The sequence below is a fragment of the Protopterus annectens genome, chromosome 10.part0 (assembly GCF_019279795.1).
Source record: "Protopterus annectens isolate FY-2018-M chromosome 10.part0, PAN1.0, whole genome shotgun sequence".
Lineage (NCBI taxonomy): Eukaryota > Metazoa > Chordata > Ceratodontiformes > Protopteridae > Protopterus > Protopterus annectens.
In genome coordinates, this window is record NC_056744.1 from 1,638,488,940 (window position 1) to 1,638,513,306 (window position 24,367).

General features: G+C 39.0%; 1 protein-coding gene across 1 annotated transcript in view; it reads left to right on the forward strand.

Moving 5' to 3' along the window:
• The window catches only part of LOC122813829 (serine protease 27-like), a 192,232-nt gene that overhangs the window by 52,777 nt on the left and 115,088 nt on the right, over positions 1–24,367 (forward strand). The window contains exon 3 of the mRNA XM_044086357.1: positions 13,646–13,808. Within this exon, the coding sequence (XP_043942292.1) occupies positions 13,646–13,808 (163 nt within the window). The remainder of the gene's footprint in view (positions 1–13,645; positions 13,809–24,367) is intronic.

Below are 24,367 nucleotides of genomic sequence, written 5' to 3' on the forward strand. Positions count from 1 at the left end.
TGACATTAGTTCTGATGTCATCCCTTAGTTCTAATGTTATCCAACTAACCTCCATTTCTCAGTGAACTATTACTCCTGTAATTCACTCTCCTCTCTGCTACTCAAAGGTGCACTGCAAGGATTTAGTCTCCTCCGCTTCGGTTCTCTACATACATCAGTAAACTTCCACTTGATCTTCCTTTACTGCTTCTCCTCTTATAAGCAGAAGACATGGTTCTCTGCTGCTACAGCTACTCCCTGACTACCTTACAGTCACATCTACAATCTGACTTCAGTCTCCTCAGTGAGTGTATTACTACTAAAAATGTCATACTAAATAGATCCAAACATAATGTGTGCTTTTTGAAACTAAAAATAAACTCATTATGTACAAGAAAAAATATAACAGTCTGTGATCATAACAATAGCCAACCCATTGAGCTAATCTCCTCTTTCAAGTATTTTGGTCTCTGGATAGACTCCAACACTCAAATTTCACCTGCATCTTGATAATAAATATAAAAACATTAATCCCATACTTTTCCTGGCACAATAAATATCACATTTCTCTCATACTCCGCCAGATCTGCAAGAGTGGAAGGAGTGCTACTCCCTCATTGTACCTATCTTCCTATTTTCACGATTATCATTATTCTAAGCTATAGCTAAATCTTTAAAAAGCATGTAGACTTTGGAAGGAAATGGTCGATGCTTAACGAATGAACATGCTATTTAATATGTGATAGAAAGTATTTAATGGAAAGTAATGCATTTAAAATGTTTCTCCCTCTAGCAGGGGTGTTACCAAGTTGTGTTTCTTCACATTGTCCAATTATGTTCCTAAAACAGTGAGATAACTTACATTTATTGTTGTTGAGGTTATTCCAAGAAACTGTGGGTACATTGATGGGTTGCTATCTGAAGAAAGTAAGATAATTAACTTAAACTCACTCAAAGAAGATATGGGAGAGTAGAACTCTAAAGTAATACAAAATTCAATCTTATTTGCCTCTAGTGTTGCTACCAGACAGTAGCCTTTCATGTTGTCTATTTATCATCTATATTAATTTACTTTTGTGATACTGTTTTTTATACGCAATATATTTCCTTTCCACTTTCTGTTCTACTTAAAAGAAAACTCCACCCTCTCCTACAGTTTAACTCAATTCTTAGGTTGCTTTTCTCCCTACAATATCATTCCAGTATTGTTTAGATACCAGAAACCGTCTTGCACTTTTTAAAACTTTCATTTCCTTACCTTAGAATCAAAGGAAGCTAAAGCCAACCTACTTTTTTTAAGTTTAACTTCTCTCATACTTTGCAAGGGACTCTGTCTCCACATGTATGACATACCATAGACACAGATAAATAAGCAGTTTACCCTGTCAGGTACTGCTGTTAATCTTAGATGGGCAATTAATCCTGATCAAGTTAGGGGCAAAGCAACTGCTATATAAAAGACAGAAAACTGTGGAAATGTTTTCCACTGTTTTTATTGCAAGAGAGGAGAAGAAATTAACACTCACCTTTCATAGCAAAACAAAGCAATTAGATCTGCCAGGGGTTTAAATGCAGTTGTCACCTCTTCTAATGAATTTACATTAGCAGCATCACAGTACTGAAATGCTAAGCTTTAAATGTTGGTTATTTATAATAGTTTGTATGTTAAGATAACTTAAATGTAGTATCAAAGAATTCTGTGACATTTGGAAAAAAGTCAGAAAATATGTTTTCCTGTAAAGTATCAACACATTTACTATTTTCAAGTCCCCCCCATGCACACACACAGAGGACAGAACTGCAGAAAGTGAGACAAGTGGCAACCCTGTTAACTAGGTGCACTGATACTGTTTATAAAAAGGTATTTTATGTTTTTTTGTGACATCCATTTGGAGGGTGATGCATATCTGGTACACAGATCCATGGTGAGAGACTCCCACTGACTTTGAGTCAGTCCTTATAATGGTAGAGTGCACGAGCAGTTCTAGTCCACAAAAGGAATGTGACTGTTGATACCAACTGTAATATACAGTTGAATATGCTTCAACATAGTCAGACAACTTCAGTGTCCCAGCCAAAAGAAAAAGTGTTCCTGCTAAAAGTATGTACAAATAAACCTTAGCAAAGTCGCATATATATTAACACCATTATATGGTCTTTCATTATTTTCAAATCTTGATAGAGATGTAACATGGATCAGAATTATAGCTTTTGCTAATGTACATATTTATTTTTTGTGTTCTTACACAATGTATTTTTCATGAATTTAATATTGTTTTTAATATTTTTAATAGTTCTGAAATTAAATATTAAAGTTAATTCATTTTCCACAGTATGCATTTGTGGAAAATGCTCTGGTATTGAGTTCAGTCTGATAAATGCATTATATAAATTAACAACTACCACCATCTGGTGGTTCGTAGATAGCATTGCGATTTGTTGGAGAAAAAATTCTCTAAGTAGTCCTTAAAGTAATACAGAAATATAGAGGAATGCTATGTTATTTTAGATGAGTAACAATTTATAAATATGTTTTAATCAAGTATATTATACAGAATCACTGTATGTGTTGATGTACCTTTAGATGTGTTGGCGCTCTATTTTTAACTTTGTGAAATGTAGTATCACATTTTAAGCATCTTAATATTGTAATTAAGTATTTAATTACATTTCAATTGACTTGATTATTTAAGGGCTGTGCCTGTTAACGATTTTGTACAGTCTGATGAAGCCCTTCATGGGTGAAAGCGCTTACTGATCCTAGAATAAAGAACGTTCCCTTTTTATATCGTGTGGAGCTATTGTTCTTTTTGGACGAACAGATCATTTTTTACGAACGCATTTGATGCTTCAACATACATTTGCTATGTGCCCTTGCTTTAAACAATTATGGAAAGGAAATTAGAAGTACTTTAACTGTGTTTAAATGCACATGTCTGACTGTGTCTGTCTTAGTGCTCAAGTATAGATGTATATAGTGTGTGTGTGTGTGTGTGTGTGTGTGTGTGTGTGTGTGTGTGTGTGTGTGTGTGTGTGTGTAAAATGGAGACATACATTACATGTCTGCTTGTGTACTTCATGTTCTTTAAATAAAAACAAATCAAAAAGAAATTTTATGTAGCTGTATATGTGTGTATACACATAAAAACACACACACACACAGACATACATATTATATATATATATATATATATATATAAAATGTATATTCCTTGGTGGTGCAGCGGTAGCATTGTCTCCTCATAGCAAGAGGTTCTCTCATTCAGTTCTCGGCTGGAGCGCTTTCTGTGTGGAGTTTGCATGTCCTCCCCGCGGTCAAGTGGCATTCAAAAAACATGCATGAATGGGCGTGCCTTCGTTGAAGGTTGGGCATCGGGCTGGCACCTCAGCACTATAAAAATTGACTGCCAATCATTAGCGGACCGGAGTTCCGCTGTGGCGACCCCTAACAGGGAAAAGCCGAAAGAAAAATAACATATATAAAATGTATGTATATAGCATGTGTAATACTATATGTGGGATGCAGTACTGTGTGAATACATCTGGAGAGTAATATGCAATAGATAATTTTGTAAATAGTCACACATGCATTGACATATGGAAGTGCATATATAGGTGTGTGTGTGTATGTATATGTATATATACTTGTACAGATGCACACAAATATATACACACACAGATGGGGCATGTGGATGCATGCGTGTATTATATAGTTGTCATCATCCTAATCAACCTCCTTTTTCTATTTTTTACATGTCCCAAATATTTTTTTTTACCATACTGTTATTAAGCTCCACTGTACTGGTTGTTCAAAATGTGTATGTTTATCATGTTTTCATACTATCTTAGGACAACAAAAGTTTTTTCAAATATAATTATCCCCATCATTTTCTTTTGTGAAGCCATAAAACATTCTCTTGCTAATTTCTAGTCATTTAGAAAGCAATGACATCTTACAGCACTGTGAGTTGTGCAATATGCTGTTTAATGTTTTACTTATTCACTGTCACACCTTGGCTATGTTTTGTACATGCAATCTTTGTCAAATGTCTTTATGGCAGTATTGTATTTTTATTTGTATTGCTAAGTGCATTTATTACTTGTTATTATCTTTGCCAATATAGCCTGGGTCATGGCTGAAAAGGGTCCTAGGACCAGTTCACTTTCCTGGTTAACAAAGTATAAATCAATGCAAAATAGAAAAAAAGGAGGGTGAACATGACAGAAATAATTAAGGAACAAGTAAAGCATGTTTTAATTCTGCATTATTCATGAGAGAGAAAAACCTTCCCACTGAAGGCATTGGAAAGTAGCAGACATATTTATTTTGACATCCTTTCCAGTATTAGTTGTCACCTGTACATGATACAGCAAGGATCATTTACTACAGCGAGAGGTTCCACACCTCAGCATGAGAGAGTGGGGGAAGGTCTGTCAATTCTTTTAGATCTACAAAATAATCACTTTAGAAAAGCCTGCTATGTACCTACTTTCTTTTGTTGAAAGTACCTAACAGCTATTTATAGCAGAGAACAAGCTCTGACAGGCACATAAATGGGGTTCACTCAAGGAAACATAGGTAGCTCTGTTACAGAAGGTGTGTTAGATGACAGTGCTTTATACTCATGCCATTCTATCTTAATGGTATGAGAAAACAACACCACTTCCATATGTCTAGCATGACTCATGTAAACAGGACTTGAAATGTATTCTGGAATGAAAGAATGAAATCAGGAAAACAAGAACACTTTACCAAAGCAGGCCCCATCAGAAGCCATTTTGTGGGAGACACATTAAAATTGTAAAAGAAGCACTTTGAGTCATTTTTAGGCATTAAGATAGCTCAGAAAACAAAGACAGATGAAAAAAATCATGTTCTGCATTGTAAGGTGGCATTTTCAAAAGTTTAGCAAATCAAGTAAACCTCACACAGTTGTAAAGAAAGGTCACACAAAAAAGCAAGTTGATCAAATAGAGCCACAGCAGTTGACTTTCTATGAAGATGGTGTATCACTATTTGATGAAAGAGTTGATGCAGTGAATTTATTGGTAAAGAATTAAATATTTTGTACAGTCCAAATCAATGGTAAATCCAGAGAGCTTAAAGTAGACACTGATTCAAAATGTAATGTTATGTCAGCAGACACATTTGCTAAAGTGAGAACTAATGATCAACTCAATGTGGCCAGTAGTGTGAAACTTGTTGCTTATGGAGGTGAAGAAATTCAAACCAAAGACTCAGTGATGCTTTTATGTTATTTGGCTCAGAACTGTTACAACTTGTTATTCTATGTAGTCCAAAGGCCAGTGCAGTCTTTATTGGGTCTCAAAGATAGTTTGAAAATGAATCTGCTTTCTTTTACCAAAGAAATTCATCACATAAGTGCATTTCTTAGTTCCAATTTTTCTGAAGCCACTTTCTCAGAGTATGCTGATGTTTTCAATAACAAGTTAGGTAAACTTCCAGTTTTGTATTCTTTGACGTTAGACCAAGATTTCACTCCAGTAGTCAGACCGGTAAGAAGACTCCCAATAGCTATGCAGGATAAAGTTAAGGCTCAGTTGGATAAAATGGTGCAGTTACAGAACCAACGGAATGAGTGTCGTCTATGGTAGGAGCTCACAAAAAAGGCTCAGATGAAATCAGAATATGTATTGACCCAAGAGATTTGAACAAAGCATTGAAGAGGCCATATCATCCAATGCACACAGTTGAAGAGGTTGCAGCCCTAATACTGAATGTTACTGTTTTTTCTGTCTTGGATGCAAAAAGTTCATTGTGGGAAGTGATGCTTGATCGCAAATCCTCATTACTAACCACTTTTGTTACCCCATTTGGCAGATGCAGATTCCTAAGGATGCAATTTGGAATAAATTCTGCAAGTGAAGTCTATCAGCATGCAATGGAACAAATATCCTTGTGCCATAATAGTAGATGACTTACTAGTTGGAAGCAATGATGAAGCAGAGCATGACAGAAAGAGTTTTAGACAGATCATGTGAAGTAAACTTGAAGCTCAATCCTTTGAAGTGCAAATTCAGACTATCAGAAGTTACATATTTATTTACTAGTACTGGTTTGAGACCAGACCCAACCAAGCAAGCAGCTATTCTTGAGATGTCAGCACCCGACAATATTCAAGTTCTACAGTATTTCTTAGGCATGGTGAATTATTTAGGCAAGTTTATACCAGACTTCAGTGAGTTGACAGCATCTTTAATAGAGCTGATGCACAGAAATGTTGCATGGTTATGGTTAGAACAGCAGCAGAAGGCATTTGGAGATCTTAAGCAGAAAATTGCCACCCCAACTACATTAAGATACTATGATGTGAATAAACCAGTCACTCTTTCCTGTGATGTTTCAAAATTTGGTCTTGGTGCAGTTATACTTCAAGAGGACAGACCAGAAGCCTATGCATCTAGAACACTTAGCCAAACTGAGATGCAGTATGCTCAGATTGAGAAAGAACTTTTGGCAATAGTATTTGCATGTTCCAATTTTCATGATTATATTTATGGTTGAGCTACTCAGATTTAAATTGACCACTAACCTGTAGTTACTATTCTAAAGAAGCCTATGCATTCAGCTCCAGAGAGATTACAAAGAATGATGCTCAAATTGCAAAAGTACAACTTTATAATGGTCTATACAAAAGGCAAACTGCTCTGTCTGGCTGATACCTTATTCAGATCACCAAGAAATATGATGGAGCAGCTTAAAGAAGAGAATTTTGACTTTAACATGATGGCAATGCATACTTTTTACCACTAGGCTTGATGATTTAAGAAATCACACTAAGACTGATCCAATTTTGCAAAAGCTCAATCACTACATTAATGTTGGATGGCCATCAAAGCAATCTAGTGTACCATCTGAAGTGCAAAACAGTTTTTCTTACAGAGATGAAATGGTGATGGAAGATGCATTATTTTCAAAAGTAACCAAAAAAGAAAAGGTACAGCAAGGGTGCAGTCTATAGGATAAAACCACTGAAATCAATACCGAATGAAACTACACCCAAATGGAGGGTAACCAGGATTACAATCGACACTTTAATAAATTAATTGAGCACTTCTGTCCCTGTCGAGCCAGGGACTTCATCAGAATTCTGGTTTCATTATTTTCAAAGGTCTTAAAATTGTTGTTCCTGCTTCCTTACAACAAGAATATATCCAGAGTTTACATCGTGGTCACCTAGGTTCTGCATCCACTAAGAGAAGAGTGAGAGAATTGGTATTTTGACCTTCATTACTGAAAGACATTGATAAAGTACTTTCTTCTTGTTCAGTATGCAATAGTACTAGCAATGAGAGCCACTTCACCTAAGTCAAGTTCTTGAGCTACCTTGGTCAAGAGTAGCCACTGATATCTTTGAGTGAAACAATCAACACTACTTAGTATTGGGAGACTCTTATTCAAATTGGTTTGAGATTGATCTACTACCTAACCTAACATCCACTGCTGTTATTAATAAGTTGAAATGTCATTTCTCAGTCCATGGTAGTTCACACAAAGTTATTTCTGACAATGGTACTCAATTTACTAGTCAGTTGTTTCAGAAATTTGTAAGAGAATGGGATTTTGTAGTTGTTACTAGCAATCCTGAATATCCACAGTCAAATGGGTTAGATGAGCGTGCAGTGCAGAATGCAAAGCAATTACTTGAAAGGTCAAAGCGTGACAATACTGATATCTTTTTGAATTTACTTAATCTCAAAAACATACCTAGTGATGCTATTCTAGGCTCACCTGCTCAAAGACTTCTATTCAGGCAAACCAGAATAATGCTACCTAGTAGTTCCAGTTTATTGAGGCCTAAAGCTAAGAACAAAAAACATCAAGGCCAAATTATTTAAGAAGCATTCTATCCAGAAGTCCAGTTATGATAAATTGAGCAAATTTCTTCATCCTTTGAGGGAAGGAGAGACATTCAGAATACAAATGACCAAATATTTCAACTGGATTGGTCAAGTTGGAGGTATATCTGCTGAGCCATGATCCTGCCTTGTAGAATTAGAGGGTGTGGAGTACAGGACAAATTGTAGACATATTCTTCCTGTACCAGAATCAGCCCTGCAGCATTGTTCCTGTGATACAGACTCTAGATCTCAGAGCGAACCAAACGTTCCCATCTCAGAGTGTGTTTCAACCTCTGATTCCATTCCTGAAGATGTTCCAAATACTTCCAAGGTTGAATATTTTGTAGAGACAGCTCCAGTTGCTAAACCCATTTCCCAGTTTTATGTCACATGATATGGTCAAATATACAGGCCAAGTGTGAAATACACAGCAACATGGACATAACTGTGTATATATGTACCTAGTCTTGTATAAATGTATGACAAAGAGCTATCTGTGATATCTGCATGCCAAATAAATTCATAATGTTGCATGATCTATTTCTCACAGAGGGAGGATGTAGATCAGAGTGTATGTGCTGTGTCCTTAAGAAGCATATCAAGGACTGACGTGCACATATAAATACCAGGCACGTGCTATTCCCAGTGCCATTTTAAGAGTGCAGCCAGAGAGTGAGCATGTATGATTACAGTACTCAGTTTGTAAATAAGTTACTTAAGTTAAAGTCACTAAATTTCTATCATGATGTGTTTGTATAAACTAACGCTGCTTGAACAGAACCCATGAAGAATCTTCTATTGTGTCCAAAGCAGGAGAGTGACACATGACTTGAGAAATTCAGTCATAATTCCTTGCAGTGCACAGAGCTTTAGAGGTCCTGATATACTAACAGTTACAAAGAGGGGGAAAAAAACTGTAGAAAAGTGAAGTATTTTACAGCTTTAAAGGCTGGAAGACAGCACTGTCACATAGACAGTGACCAGAAGTGTACTTCTGAGCCACCAATAGATTAAAAGTTATTATATAATTCACTGCGCCACACTTTGTGTGTGTGTGTGTGTGTGTGTGTGTGTGTGTGTGTGTGTGTGTGTGTGTGTGTGTGTGTGTGTGTGTGTGTGTGTGTGTGTGTGTGTGTGTGTGTGTGTGTACATGCATGCATGCATGAGCATATGTGTGTGTGTGTGTGTGTGTGTGTGTGTGTGTGTGTGTGTGTGCCTGCATTTTCCTGCATGTGCCTGTTTTTTTAATAGTCTTTTAATTCTCCATTGTTATAAAATGCATAGCAGAATGCATGCATGTGTGTGTCTGCATGTGTCTATTTGTTTTAATAGTCCATGTTAATTCTCCATTGTTATAAAATACATTGCAGAATATGTGCATCTGTGTGTCTACATGTGCCTGTTTGTTTTAATAGTCTAATTCTCCATTGTTATAAAATACATTGCAGAATGTGTGCGTTCGTGCGGGAGTGCGTGCGTATGTGTGTGTATGTGTGCTGCATTTCAAAATTGCCACAGCTCTAGCCAGTCCCTAAGTTGGAACTCCAGTTAGAAGAGCACAGTTGAAATATTTAAAAAAAAACTACTTCTTAATGCCACAGACTAGCACTATGTAAGTGTTTGTTTCTTTTTATGTAATGAAAAGCAAAATTTCAGTTCCAGCCAGAAAAATACTACAATTCCAAATATTTGTTTTTGAAAATTATTTAAAAATGTTGTATCACTTTTCTGTTGTAATAATGTATAGTGCAAAATGTCACAGTTCTATTCGGCACTTCACTCCTGTGGCATAGTTCCAGTTAGGCTGACCTTAGTGTAAGGACCAGGCTCAGGGCTGCATGGGGACAGAGTGCAAAATCGGTATGTTTTGCTTCAGGCAGAAAACTCACTTGGTACAACTGTGACTGTATCTGAAATGGAAACAAAATTTCACTTACTACATCTAGGATGTGGCTTATAATAGCAACATACATTGTATGTTGGGAAAAGGATAAAGAATCTGAAAAAAGAAACATGCCAGTATGGCAGGGCCCATGAAGGACATTTTGGGATACAAGAAATTGAAATATATAGGAAACCCATAGAGTAATTTTGATGCATTAGTATATGACAGAATACTGCATGCAGTAGAATGTTAGAATACTATAGCAATAACCCACGCCTGGGTGTGGGTAATGCTGGATTTACCCACGGTTGGCGTGGTTTGGTCACGAGGGTGAAGCCCGAGGGACCAAACAAAGCCAACCATGGGTAAATCCAGCATTACCCACACCCAGAAGTGGGTTATTGCTCTTATACAATGACATTATTTAAGAAAAAAATAATTACTTTTCTTAAATAATGGCATTGTATAATGCCTCCTTGCTGCCCTTCCGCAGCTGTCTGGTATTCTGCGGCAGTTCTGATGTACTGCGCATGCGTATGCCTACACAATACATCAGAGCTGTTGGCAAAAGCAACGGAGAAAGCAAGATCTCTGTTGCTTTTTACAAACTGTCTCGCTATGTTAAATGGGTTTAACATAGCGATAGAGCTTTAAAATAAGCAACGGAGATTTCCGTTGCTAATTTTAAAGCTGTCTCGCCATGTTAAACTCATTTAACATAGCGAGACAGTTTTGAAAAAAGCAACGGAGAAAGCAAGATCTGCGTTGCTTTTTAAAGTGTCTCGCTATGTTAAATGGGTTTAACATAGCAAGACAGCTTTAAAAAAAGCAACGGAGATGCTCCGTTGCTTTTTTTAAAAGCTGTCTCGCTATGTTAAACTCGTTTAACATAGCGAGACAGGAGGTAAACAACAACGGAGATCTTGCGTTCTCCATTGCTGTAAAAAAAAAAAGAGTTATACTAATGGAAAAAGTCCGGGAGACCGGACCTTTCTCCATTACTATAACTCCGATGTACAATGTGCATGCTGACCAATCAGCATGCACGTTTTGGAATATTAATGGGGGGTCATGGTATAATTAGATATAATGAACAAAAACATATGTTTAGAGTTTCAGGGCAGACTTTTCCTTTAAATAATGTCTACTTGGTAAATACAGCTAGGAAACTTTGTGGCAAGTATGGCCACATTGTTGTATATAATTTCTAACTGTTCCTGTTATACTTTGGTAAACGGCAAACAGACTATGTCCAAATAATAATTTGACAATAACTACTGTGAAAAAGGTTAAATGTGCAACTGTTGTTACACATTGTTGGCCCCATGAACAGTACCCAGCATGTTATGAATTTTTGTATATTGATTTCATATGTATAGTGATATGCTTAATAAAGCCAAATATTATCCTGAGCATTCATTTAATATATATAATAATATAATGTCTAATGGAGTCGACTCTTAGGCTAAAATAAAATATGTAGGAGTTGAAATGCTATATTTAGTGGCAAAGCACATGCAGTTATTTTTGTTTGTAGTCAAATATACATCTGAAAGGGGCTAGTCAACACTGCAGAGATAAAAATCCTGCTTATAACTACTATTGGGCATCGGGTAGGCTTTTATGTCTGCTTGTGTTACATGCATACCGCATTTGCACAATGACATATCTTTGCTTTAGAAAAATCAGACTGCAGGTCATTACAAAGACAATGAGGAACCAGTGAACATCATTGGATGGTTGAAGACATTGATTTCTCCTCATTTAGCTGATTGTCAGTGGTGGTTCCCTGGCTAGCTCTGGAACCAGTCTGATACAATAATTCCAATACTGAATATGAGCTCAGTAAAGAGAAAATCATCAACAGTGTCAAAGGCTTTTAAAGAGTGAAAAAAAAATAGTTGCACTGAATGCAGACTGACACTGCTATGAATGCTATATCCACAGCATCATGTGATTGTCATCTGATTGGGCTGTCGTCGAGTTTGTTATGTTAAAACAAAGATTTGAGCTGTTGTGAATACAGAGGTGGAAGAAGGACAGTAGGTCTGAAGTCTGAAATGGAGGCTGCTACTGCTGTGTATATGAAAGTCCTGGATAACTACATCCTATCAGGTGTCAGGAATATACCTTCAGATCTAGTTCTGGGTAGATAATAAAGATCTTATTGTAGTTATGATGAACAGACGAGTTTCTTCTATGCTGTCACAATTGCTGACGTACAAAATATTTCCCCCAGTAATAAGACCAAATTTCACCTAAGTTGTATAAGTACATCCTCGGACACCCCCAGAAAAACAGACTTAGATGAGGAAGAAAAATAAAGCAAATATATAAAATTGAAGCAAGACTGATAAAAGAATAATTGCATAAATTTTAAGCAGAACCCATTAGCAGTTGCTAAAAAAAAATTAGTTGCAAGTATCTGATAACTAGCAAACGTTATTTCACATCTAGCAACAGTTTTCTGTCAGTACGATGTACTTCTCTGATAATGAGAAGAGACCATAGCAAGGAAAAACAAAGATGGATCATATAAAGATGTGGTTGTGATGCAGTGCATGAACAATGAAGCAAAGGAGTTTGTGAGTGTGAGAGGGACACCACACAAAAATAGTAGGAAACATTCACATAGGTAGTAGCAGATGTCTAGAGGGTTACTTGAACAGCACACCAAGTTGGAGGTACTGAGTACATGGAGTTAGGTGATTATTAAGCAGTACGTTTACTAAAGAGCAGAACAGATATCCAGTTTAGTTCACAGAAACCCAAAAGGGACTGTACAGAGGATTACATAAACATCAGTATCAATATGATCAGTTTCAATATGGAAGAGATTTAATCTACTATGAAGTCGTTGCCAAAAGATATTATGCAACTGTCATATATGTAATAGTATAGGTAAAATGTTTAATTTTCTTGTGCAAAAATTCTGACAAGTGTCAAGAAATTATGCCTATAAAAATGTAAAAGAAAAATACATTAATTTCCAAATATGCATATTTTCATAACCCATTTATTTATTTTATTCCTATCAACGTATAATATTCTATATTTCTTTAGGTTTATGAAAATTATTGTGCAGTTTATGTAGGCTGGAATAGTTTATGATATTCAAAATGAAGTGATTACAAAACATTTCCATGTGAATTTTGCATGGTAAATTTGCTTATCATAGGAATAAGGAATTTGTATATGAAGTTAGGATTTCTACACACTTATACATAATACTCTTTGCTCGACAGACCATGCTCTTAATTTTCTGTCATTTTATTGTCCTAATATCATAACTTATTTAATGTATCAATCTAAACTCTGAATATAACCTCTTGCAATGTTAAAAAAAGGATATTGTTCCAGGGTAATAGTAAAGGATTCCTATTGGGCATCAAGGATCACATGACTTTCCTATGTTATGTTGCATGAGCATAAGATGAAGGGGGTCTATGGATGAAGGATGGAGTAGTATCATATTTGTTAAAGGGTTGGAGGAAGCCTATATGGATGCATTTAACTACAACATATGTGCTTTAGTACTTTGTTAAACGTACCAGAAGTGTACCAGAGTCTTTATTAATTAAAGGGGTGTACAAGATCCATCCACTTTTTAAACTAATGCAAAGTGTTCAAAGCCCAGGTGCTAAGGGCAGCATTGCATACTTACCAGGACAAGCCAAAAGGTAAAGCACATTATGGTAATGCTATAACTTTATATTATATGATGCTGCTGCTCACCATGGGCCAGCATGGATTATAATAAATTTGACTAGCCAGTTGATCAGCTTAGGAATATATTAATACAGTGGTCAGTTATAGTACATAAATATAGCACATTAGTTACATGTGTCATTTAATTTGAAGCATCTGTTTTCATTTTAAGACTTAGTTATACATAATATTTCATTCTTTGTTTTGCAGCATGTGGAAAACCAGTGTACAACAGCCGGATTGTGGGTGGGGCTGATTCACAAGATGGCTCCTGGCCTTGGCAAGTTGGCATATTAAGGAATTCTTATTTTATATGTGGAGGTGCCCTCATTTCATCAAACTGGGTAATCACAGCTGCCCACTGTTATAATAAGTAAGTAAAATATACATTGATTATCTTCAAGTAGAAAAACACTTTTCATTGGAAGCAAAAGTCAGGTTTTGTTAAAGGATTATGCATAGACATAAAACCAAGCATGAGAATATTATGTAAACATAATCTGACAGCTCAGAAAAAAAATTACACTAGGCTTACCACTTGCAAAGTTTGATTTCACATATGCCCAACATGGCAGTCACAGAGTTGGAGATCTACCTTGAGAGCATAAGAAACCTCCCACTAGTTCATCTAAACAGATATTCACATATATGTAACTAGCCAGTCAAAGAGCAGGAGCTCTGTTGGTCTGCAGGAACTGTTTCAACTTCTTCTATTGTGTGTTTGTACAACCCAACATTTGCCCTTGCAATGGATATCACACACTTGGAATAAAAGCTGTGATGCACCTAACATTTGCTTACTGTTTGGGTACACATAGGCTTCAGTGCACATATGACACAGTTCATACCAGTCCTGTTTTTTTAATGTTGGAAAGAAATAAACAGGTATACCATTAGCAGCAGATATACTGATTTATATTATTCATGATCCCAAGTGAAGGTAAAATCTAGCTAAATTGCAATTATTGCTTCAGAATCATCACCACTGAATACATTATATTATAATTCTGAAACATTTTACCTCCTGCATCCTTTTCTCTCAATGGCAATGTACAATAGAGCTGTTAAAATTAGAATCAGTGATGATTTTAAGCTGATTTTGATAGCACACTGCTATTTCCTTAATAATGCAGATTATTTTCCTTCATAAACTTAGCTTCTGAGGTGATGTTTTTAATTACTCAGGACAATATTTCTATAGCCCACTAAGTTTAAAAAAAGATGCCTGGGAAGCTCTTTTAGAGTTGAAAATAATATTCAACTTTTTTGGTATGCTTATAATCTAAGCAACTTTCAAAAAATAAATAAATAAATAAACCCAAACATGCTAAAATGACCAACAAATAAATTTTATGTTATTAATGCGTATTATTTGCTGAAATGGACATTCAGAAACCAGATAGCTGAAACACATATTTTTAAAGGGTCATTTGCATATATCCCATGGGTGACACTTTTGCTTCTTGATTTGGACATAACTATAAGTAAACACATCATGCTACAATGCCACAGTGGAGTACTATATCTAATCTATGATTTAAAAATGCTTACAATGTATAGTGTCCCACATTGCTTCTGATATACAAGACTGCAATAACAACCTTAAGTTCATCTCCCAGTGCATTTCTCTTCAGAAGACAAAAAAAATACAACCCTCACATGACATATTTTCATATTACAACTCTACAGTTCTCTTCCCTCTATCCACTGGAATAAGCTACCTTTATAGGTTCATAAGTAGGTACTAGGCTATCGGCCCAAGGGTCTAGGTAAGCCTAGCCAACAAGGTTCCCTGGCTTACGCCACCCAAGAAAGTTAATTTTCTGTGCCCCTGTCGAGCAGAGCCACAGAAGTGATCCCCGGGGTATATTTCCTATTTCCCATCCACTCATCAAGATTTTTCTTGAAGGGTACTAATCAGGAACTTTGCTTGACATAGATGAATAGCTTGTTCCAGAGTATAGGAAGTCTCTGGGAAAGGAATCTATCCCTCCAGCATGTCCTGTTTATTGTGGTGACAAGGTTTAGGTCCCTAGAGCATGCAGCTAGGAGGGCTTGGGATTTCTTTAGGTGTATAATGTCTAACAGCTCTGGGTTTAACATAGCTTTATATGTTAGGCAGAGATCTCCTCGGAGTAGGTAATATGCTACAGAGTAAAGCTGGAGTTTTTTGAGATAGTCAGTGTAGGGCATCTGTTTGAGGCCAGTAATCCTCTTTGTGAGGTACGTCTTTGGCCTTTCCAGCTGCTGCAGATGTCTTGTGAGGTACATTCCAAAAGGGGTGTTGTACTCTATAATGGGTCTAATGAGCGATGAGTAGAGGGGAACAATGACCTCTTTTTTCCTGGATGAGAACCCTTTTGTGATGAGGTGTGTCACATAGAAGGATTTCCTGACTACTGTGGCGATGTGATTATCAAAGGAGAGATTACTGTCCACCTGGGTCCCAAGGTCTCTTATCACACATTTGGCATTAAGTAGACTGCCATTGATGTGGTAGATCATGGGTATAGAGTTTTTATCAAAGGGGATGACAATGCACTTTTTGGCATTGAGTTTGAGGCCATTCCTCTGACACCAGGCATCTGTCTCAGTGAGGCCCTTCTGTAAGATGTCCACATCATTTGGGCACTCAACTATGGCTCCTAGTTTGCAGTCATCTGCGAACTTCATTAGCCAGAGGCCTTCTGTGTTAGCCTGTACTTCAGAGAAGTAGTTACCAGACAGGAGAGGTCTCAGGACTGAACCCTGTGGTACTCCACTTGTCACTGGTTCAAAGTAAGATTTGGAGTCTGCAACTTTTACAGTGTGTGTTCTGTCAGTGAGCCAGTTGGCAACCCATCTTGTGATGTAGGGATTTATACCTAGTTACTGAGTGTAGCTATAATTCCAGAATGGGGGATGGTGTTGAAAGCCTTGGCGAGGTCAAGATAGGCTGTGTGAACCACCTTACCCTCGTCTACGGCTTTGGTAACTGCCTCAAAGAAGTCGATCAAGTTCAGAAGGCATGATCTGCCTTTCACAAACCCAAATTGGGTGGGGTCCAGAGTTTGGAGGTTAACAATGACTTTGTTTATGAGTTCCATGATAATAGGTTCCATGGCCTTGCAGACCAGGCTCATCAGGCTAATAGGGTGCTAGTTCCCAGGATCAATGGTGGCTCCCCCTTTGTGGAGTGGGATAACTGTTGCTGTGTGCCATTCAGAGGGCACAAAGCCTGACATGAGACAATGATTGAATATGATGCTTAGATGGGGAGCCAGTTAATTCTGAAGTTCGTGTAAAACCCAGCCTGGGATATTGTCCGGTCCCATGGATGCTGTGTTTTTGATTTTAGAGAGTGCGGCTTTTACCTACATAGATGTGATTACAGGGACTCTGCATTTTTCCTGTATAGATATGGGCCCTTTAGGGGGTGAGAGGGGGGTAAAGTTAGCACTGAACCTATTTGCCAGGATGTTGGCAATATCTGTTGGTTCTGTAATTTTTGTGCCATTGTGCTGTAACTCAGAGCAGATCTTGGTGTTGCCATTTGTCTGAGATTGGTACAGCTCTACCTGCTTTTAATAAAATTTAGTGAACCAATATCTTACCTTGCCATTGATGCCAACAGAATGATCTTTTAGATGTTGTTTCACATAAAACATTTAACATAGTGTTCATACTTCATTTAATGATCCATATCAACCTTTGACCCATATCCAAAACCAGCTCAGAACATTATAATTTCCTGGTACCGTTGACAATAAATGTATCGAGGTTGCATGCTTTATAAGTCAGGGTTGCCACAAGCTGCATCATCATCATCATTATTATCATCATCTTTTGGCTTTTCCCGTTAGAGGTTGCCACAGCGGATCATCTGTTTCCATTTCTTCCTGTCCTCTGCATCTTGCTCTGTCACACCAACCACCTGCATGTCCTCTCTCACCACATCCATAAACCTTATCTTAGGCCTTCCTCTTTTCCTCTTACCTGGCAGCTCCATCCTTAGCATCCTTTTCCCAATATACCCAGCATCCCTCCTCAGCCCATGTCCAAACCAGTGTAATCTCGTCTCTCTTGCTTTGTCTCCAAACTGTCCAACATGAGTTGACCCTCTAATATACTGATTCCTAATCCTGTCCATCCTAGTCACACCCAGTGCAAATCTTAACATCTTTAACTCTGCCACATCCAGCTCTGACTCCTGCCTTTTTGTCAATGCCACTGTCTCCAACCCATATAACATAGCTGGTCTCACTACCCTCTTGTAGACCTTCCCTTTCACTCTTACTGGTACCCATCTGTAACAAATCACTCCTGACACTCTTCTCCACCCATTCCACCCTGCCTGTACTCTCTTCTTCACCTCTCTTCCACATTCACCATTACTCTGAACTGTTGATCCCAAGTACTTAAACTTGTCCACTTTTACCAACTCTACTCCCTGCATCCTCACCATTCCTCTACCCTCCCTCTCATTTACACACATATATTCTGCTGCATATTCAATAAAAAACACAGAGACCTCAGATGGATTAAATGGCTGCAGCCATGTATTTATTGACATTTACTCAAATAGAAGCCAATTATTATGAGATGTGCACAAGGCAGGAATGTCAGGGAGGCCATTTTATTTCTTTCATAGCATTCCCCTAAATCAACAGACAGCATGTAGATATCCGGCCCTTCTGATTCAACATACCCACATCATAACAGCTTTTTCATTTCACAATTCATCACAATTCCTTTGGGCTGCCTTACAATCTGCCAAGAAGCCATCGTTGGGCTGGTAACTCCTCTGGCAACAATCCCTTGGAGCTGTCTGGCCTGTGGAAGGTCCAGCTGAAGAGTCCTGTGACCCGCCACTTACCTTGGCCTCCCTTACCTTTCCTGTCTTCCGCTTACATGACTGCGACAATCTAGTCTAATCTGTCTATCTTACCTGGAGGACAAGGCAAAAACCTGAAAAACCCATTGGGCAAAAACAGGAAATTCCTTCACGACCCCTAGTGCGATCACCTTTGTAGGTCACCGGGTTCCCTAAGTACCTAACCTGGTCCTAAACTAACTGACAAGTACACCCATGCTCTTACGAGGGGGTGGGTAGGATGGGGCAAGCTGCCAAGGTAGAGGTTGAAAAGACTGATTTGGTTTGTTCCCAGCTTTTTCAACCTTTCCCCTGGGCAGCCCAGTCCACCTCAGCCCTCCTACCTATCCAGACCATACCTGTTCTCCAGCTCCCCCTCCCCCCACTAAAACCTGAGGCTGACCTGACCTGCCTCAGACAAATGATGGCTTGCTGTGATTGGCTTGCCAGCCGTTGTGAGATTCTTGACATAGCTATAGAATGCTTTGTGACTGCCCTTAGAATCAGTGGCGATTTTGTTTTTGTATCTATCTTTGGAGGATCTTATAAGGGATCTCAGCTTCTTACTGAGGCTCACCAGGGAGCTCCTCCACTCATGGGATTTTGCTCTCTTTTGCAACAGTTTTTTCCTTCTGTTGTAGAGTTTGTTTATGGCAGGGGACCACCAAATTGGCTTCCTTTTTTTGGAGGATAGCATCTTGGTTCTGTTAGGGATTGCACGATCCATGCACTCGTGCAAGTGCTTATAGAGTGCATTTGTGTAGGTTTCAGCAGTCGTAACTGTATTGTCCATCTGCATGGGTGTCATAAAGTTCGCCACTTCTGTCTTAAGACGCATAAAGTTGGCTTTGGAGAAACTTTTTACCATGGTTTCCTTAATGGTGGGTGGGGGCGGGCTGTGGCTATCTAGTGTGATTAGCATATGGTTGGATCTGACCAACCAGGAGTTGACTTCAGATGTGGAGCACTGGTCACTCATGTTGGTAATGACTAGGTCTAAAATATTGTTGCCTCTCGTGGGGGGGTGTGGATAAGTTGATCCAGGGCATTGGAATTTATGAATTCCAGAAAGCATTGAGCGAAGCAGTTGGTACATGAGTAGTTTTCCCAGTTAATTATAGGGTAGTTGAAATCGCCCATTATTAGGGAGTTTGGTTGAACCCTAATATTTTCCAGTATAGCAAGAAAAGAGGAGTGGGAATCCTGGGGCATGGTGGGGATCTGTAGCAAGCTACATCTGTGCAGTAACAGAGACCTGGTTCAAGGCACCGGAGAGCACCCCTGCATTACCAGGCTATAATTCATACCACACCTTTCGGCCACCTAACCTAGACCAAAACACTAAAGGCAGAGGCGTGTCCATATTCATTAAAGATATCCATACCTCCATGCTAGTTGTTCAGCATAATGCATCCGGGATTATCCAAGTGCAACTAACTCTGGGCAAGACCACAATCCAAATTGTAGCTTGCTACAGATCCCCCACCATGCCCCAGGATTCCCACTTCTCATTTCTTGATACACTGGAAAATATTAGGGTATGACCTAACACCCTAATAATGAGTGATTTCAACTACCCCACCATTAACTGGGAAAACTACTTATGTACCAACTCTTGTGCCCCACATTTTCTGGAATTCATAAATTCCAACGCCTTGGATCAATTTATCCACACTCCCACCAGGGGCAGCAATATCCTAGACCTGGTCATTACCAACATGGGCAACCGGTGTTCCACACCAGAGGTGAAATCCTCATTGGTCAGATCTGACCACAAGTTAATCACCCTAGATATCCACATCCCACCCCCACTCTCGATTAGGGAAACCACTGTAAAAAATTTCTCCAAAGCCAACTTCACACTTCTTAAGACAGAAGTGGCAAACTTCATGACACCCATGCTGACGGACAATAGAGGTACGACTGCTGAATCCTATACAAATGCACTTTATAAGCACTCCACGAGTGCATGGATCATGCAATCCCTAACAGAACCAAGATGCTATCCTCCAAAAAAAAGGAAGCCAATCTGGTGGTCCCCTGCCATAAACAAACTCTACAATAGAAAAAAGAAACTGTTGCAAAAAGGAGTAAAATCCCATGATTGGAGGAACTGCATGGTCAGCTTCAGTAAGAAGCTGAGATCCCTCATAAAATCCTCCAAAGCTAGTTATGAAAACAAAATCAACACTGATTCTAAAGACAACCACAAAGCATTATATAGCTATGTCAAGAATCTCAATGGCGACACTCAGATCTGCTCTGAGTTACAGCACAATGGCACTAAATATACAGAACCAACTGATATTGCCAACATCCTGGCAGATAGGTTCAGTGCTAACTATACCCCTCTCTCACCCCATAAAGGGGTCATCTCTATACTGGAAGAATGAAAAGTTCCTGTAATCACGGCTGCATAGGTAAAAAACACACTCTCCAAAACCAAGAACACAGCATCCATGGGACCTGACAACATCCCAGGCTGTGTTCTACATGAACTACAGAATGAACGGGCACCCCACCTAAGTACCATGTTCAATCATAGCCTCATCTCAGGCTTTGTGCCCAATGAATGGTGCACAGCAATGGTTATCCCACTCCACAAAGGAGGAGCCACAAAGGACCCCGGTAACTACTGTCCCATTAACCTGATGAGCCTGGTCTGCAAGGCTATGGAAATTATCATCATGGATCTTATAAACAATGACATTGGTAATCTTCAAACTCTGGACCCTGCCCAGTTCAGGTTTGTAAAAGGCAGATCATATCTCCTAAACCTGATAGACATCTTTGAAGTGGTCACCAAAGCCGTAGATGAAGTTAAGGTGGTCCTCACAGCCTATCTAGAGCTCACCAAGGCTTTAGACACCATCCGCCACTCTGTAATTATAGATAAACTCACTAAACTAGGTATAAATCCCTATGTCAAAGGATGGGTTGCCAACTGGCTCACTGACAGAACCCACACTGTGAAAGTAGCATACTCTAAATCCAACTTCAGACCAGTAACAAGTGGAGTACAACAGGGTTCAGTCCTAGGTCCTGTCCTGTTTGGTATCTACTTCTCTGAAGTACAGGCTAACACAGAAGGTCTTTGGCTAACAAAGTTCACAGATGACTGCAAAGTAGGTGCCATATCAAAACTCCTAATGATGTGGACATCCTACAAAAGAGCCTCACTGAGACAGATGCCTGGTGTCAAAGCCATGGCCTCAAGCTCAATGCCAAAAAGTGTATTGTCATCCCTTTTGGTAAAAACATTGTACCCATGAGCTACCACATAGGCAGTAGTCTACTTAACACTGAAAGTGTGATAACAGACCTTGGGACACAGGTGGACAGTAGTCTCTCCTTTGAAAATCACATTGCCACAGTAGTCAGGAAATCCTTCTATGTGGCACACCTCATCACAAAAGGTTTCTCATCCAGGAAAAAAAGGTCATTGTTCCCGTCTACTCATTGCTCATTAGACCCATTATAGAGTACAATGCCCCTGTTGGTATGTACTTCACAAGACATCTACAACACCTGGAAAGGCCGCAGAAATACCTCACAAAGAGGATTACCGGCCTCAAACAGATACCCTATGCAGACCGTCTCAAAAAAACTCCAGCTTTACTCTGTCACATATCGCCTACTCAGAGGTGATCGCTCCCTAACATACAAAGCTATGTCAAACCCAGAGCTGTTGGACATGCTCCACTTAAAGAAATCCCAATCCCTCCGAGCTACATGCTCTAGGGACCTAAACCTTGTCACCACAATAAACAGAACATCCTGGAGGGATAGATTCCTGTCCCAGAGACTTCCCATACTCTGCAACAAACTACCTATCTATATCAAACAAAGCTCCTCATTAGCACTCTTCAAGAAAAATCTTGATGATTGGATGGGAGATAGGAAATTCACCCTGGGGATCACTTCTGTGGCTCTGCTTGACAGGGGCACAGGAAAATAATTTTCTTGGTTGGCAAAAGCCAGGGTACCGTTTAGCTAGGCTTATATAGGCCCTAGGGCCAATAGCCTAGTACCTACCTATGAACCTATGAGATATATGACAGACTTTAACATTTGGTTTTATTGCCTTTTTTGTAAATAACACCTTTAAACTCTCATGTTACAATTGTGAATCCAAGCATTGTAATGCATGTTTATATTACCTCATGCATACTGTATTGTTTGTGAACATTTTTATGGTGTATGTAATACTTTGTGGAACTTTTCTCCCCGGGCCACTGCTGAAAAAGGGCACAAGCTCAGTCAGACGTTCTGGTCAACAAATGTCAAAAAAGAATAAATAAATATTAATTTTGGTGACAGCGAGGAAAGATAACAAACAAACCAACAAACTGAGGGACTTAATAAGGTGAAAACACAGGTCAGCACAGATTGGTCTGACAGGCAGACACACACACACACACACACACACACACACACACACACACACACACACACACACACACACGCACGCACGCACGCACACACACACGCGCGCACACACACATGCACACATGCACAAAATCAGCTGCAAAAATTCATCTTTAGTGTAAAGTGAAACTGTAGCCATCAGACATATGATCTACAGCAATGTAACAACCATGATACATCGTCCGTGCCTTTAATGACCATGTGACAACAGCAAAGGAAATTTCTGCCACAAGCTCATTATTACAGTGTAATGACTGATAAATGAACAGCCTTGACCAAAATGTGTGTATATAGAAATCACCATAAAAAGTAAAACTTTCCAAAACCAAAGCAACACAACACTAACCACAAATAGTAAATGCCAAAATATCCATGCACTTGTATAAAACAATCCATCTACTAAAATATAACTGGCAAGCCAGTCCAACAGTCCCAGCAGCAATAGGAAGACAACATGCAATGGTAAACAGGGCTCCAGTCTTTCTATAATAGGGTACCTAAACGTGTGTGTGTGTGTGTGTGTGTGTGTGTGTGTGTGTGTGTGTGTGTGTGTGTGTGTGTGTGTGTGTGTGTGTGTGTGTGTGTGTGTGTGTGTGTGTGTGGAGGGGATATTAATCATTTAAAACAAGAAACACCAACAGTGATGATCATTTATGTGTATCCCAACCTCATCCAGGAACAAGGTGGTCATAGCATCCATGTATTCTTCCCTTATAAGACCCATTATTGAGTACAGCGTCCCTTTTGTCATGTACCTCACAAATGTACATGCATCAGCTGGAGAGACCACAGAGGTTTCCACCCAGAGAATCCAGGGCCTCAAATATCTACCCTACACTGACAAGCTAAAGCCTTGTCCCTCTACTCAAGTCTCCTACAGACTCCTCAGTCAGAGGTGACCTCTGTCTGGCATTCAAAGCAATCTCAGACCCCACCCTGATGGGACTACTGTATATCAAGTTCCACTCGAGTAACCTGCATTCACGACCTCAACTTGGTCTGAGATATCAATAGGACTTGTTGGCGGGACAGATTTGTGTCCCAGAGACTCCCCATTTTGTGGAATAGACTCCCTTTCCATGTAAAGCAGAGTACCTCATTAACCCTTTTTAAGTGCAACCTGGATAACTGGATGGGGAACAGAAAATATACCCCTGGGATTCCACTTGTGACCCTGCTGGACAGTGGCATAGGGTACTGACTTGTTGGAACATGGGCTAAATTCTTGGGTAGGCTTGTAAGGGCCTCAAGGCCAATAGCCTAGTAACGTCCTGTGATCCTATAAAAACTAAAATCCATTCTTCAATGTAAATGAGCATCTGCCTTATCTCCAGTCTCACTGATTCTCCCAGCTTGTGTTAATACCATGAACTGGATCCTACTACATTATATAGCCCCCCAGAACCTCAGAATGGCCCTAAAACTATTTTCCCACTCTCTAAACTTACCTTCCCTCATCACTTCCTAAAACTAAAATCTCCTGTCCCACTTTCTAAACTTAAATTCCCCAGTCACTCCATAACCCATGTCTACCCTCTAGCTCATCTAATTGATCCACTTACTAACTCTAAAAACCTCCTCCAACTCCATAGACCTAAATCCCCTGATTATTGTTTAACCGTAATACTCTCTTCTTGCTCTCTAACCCTCAG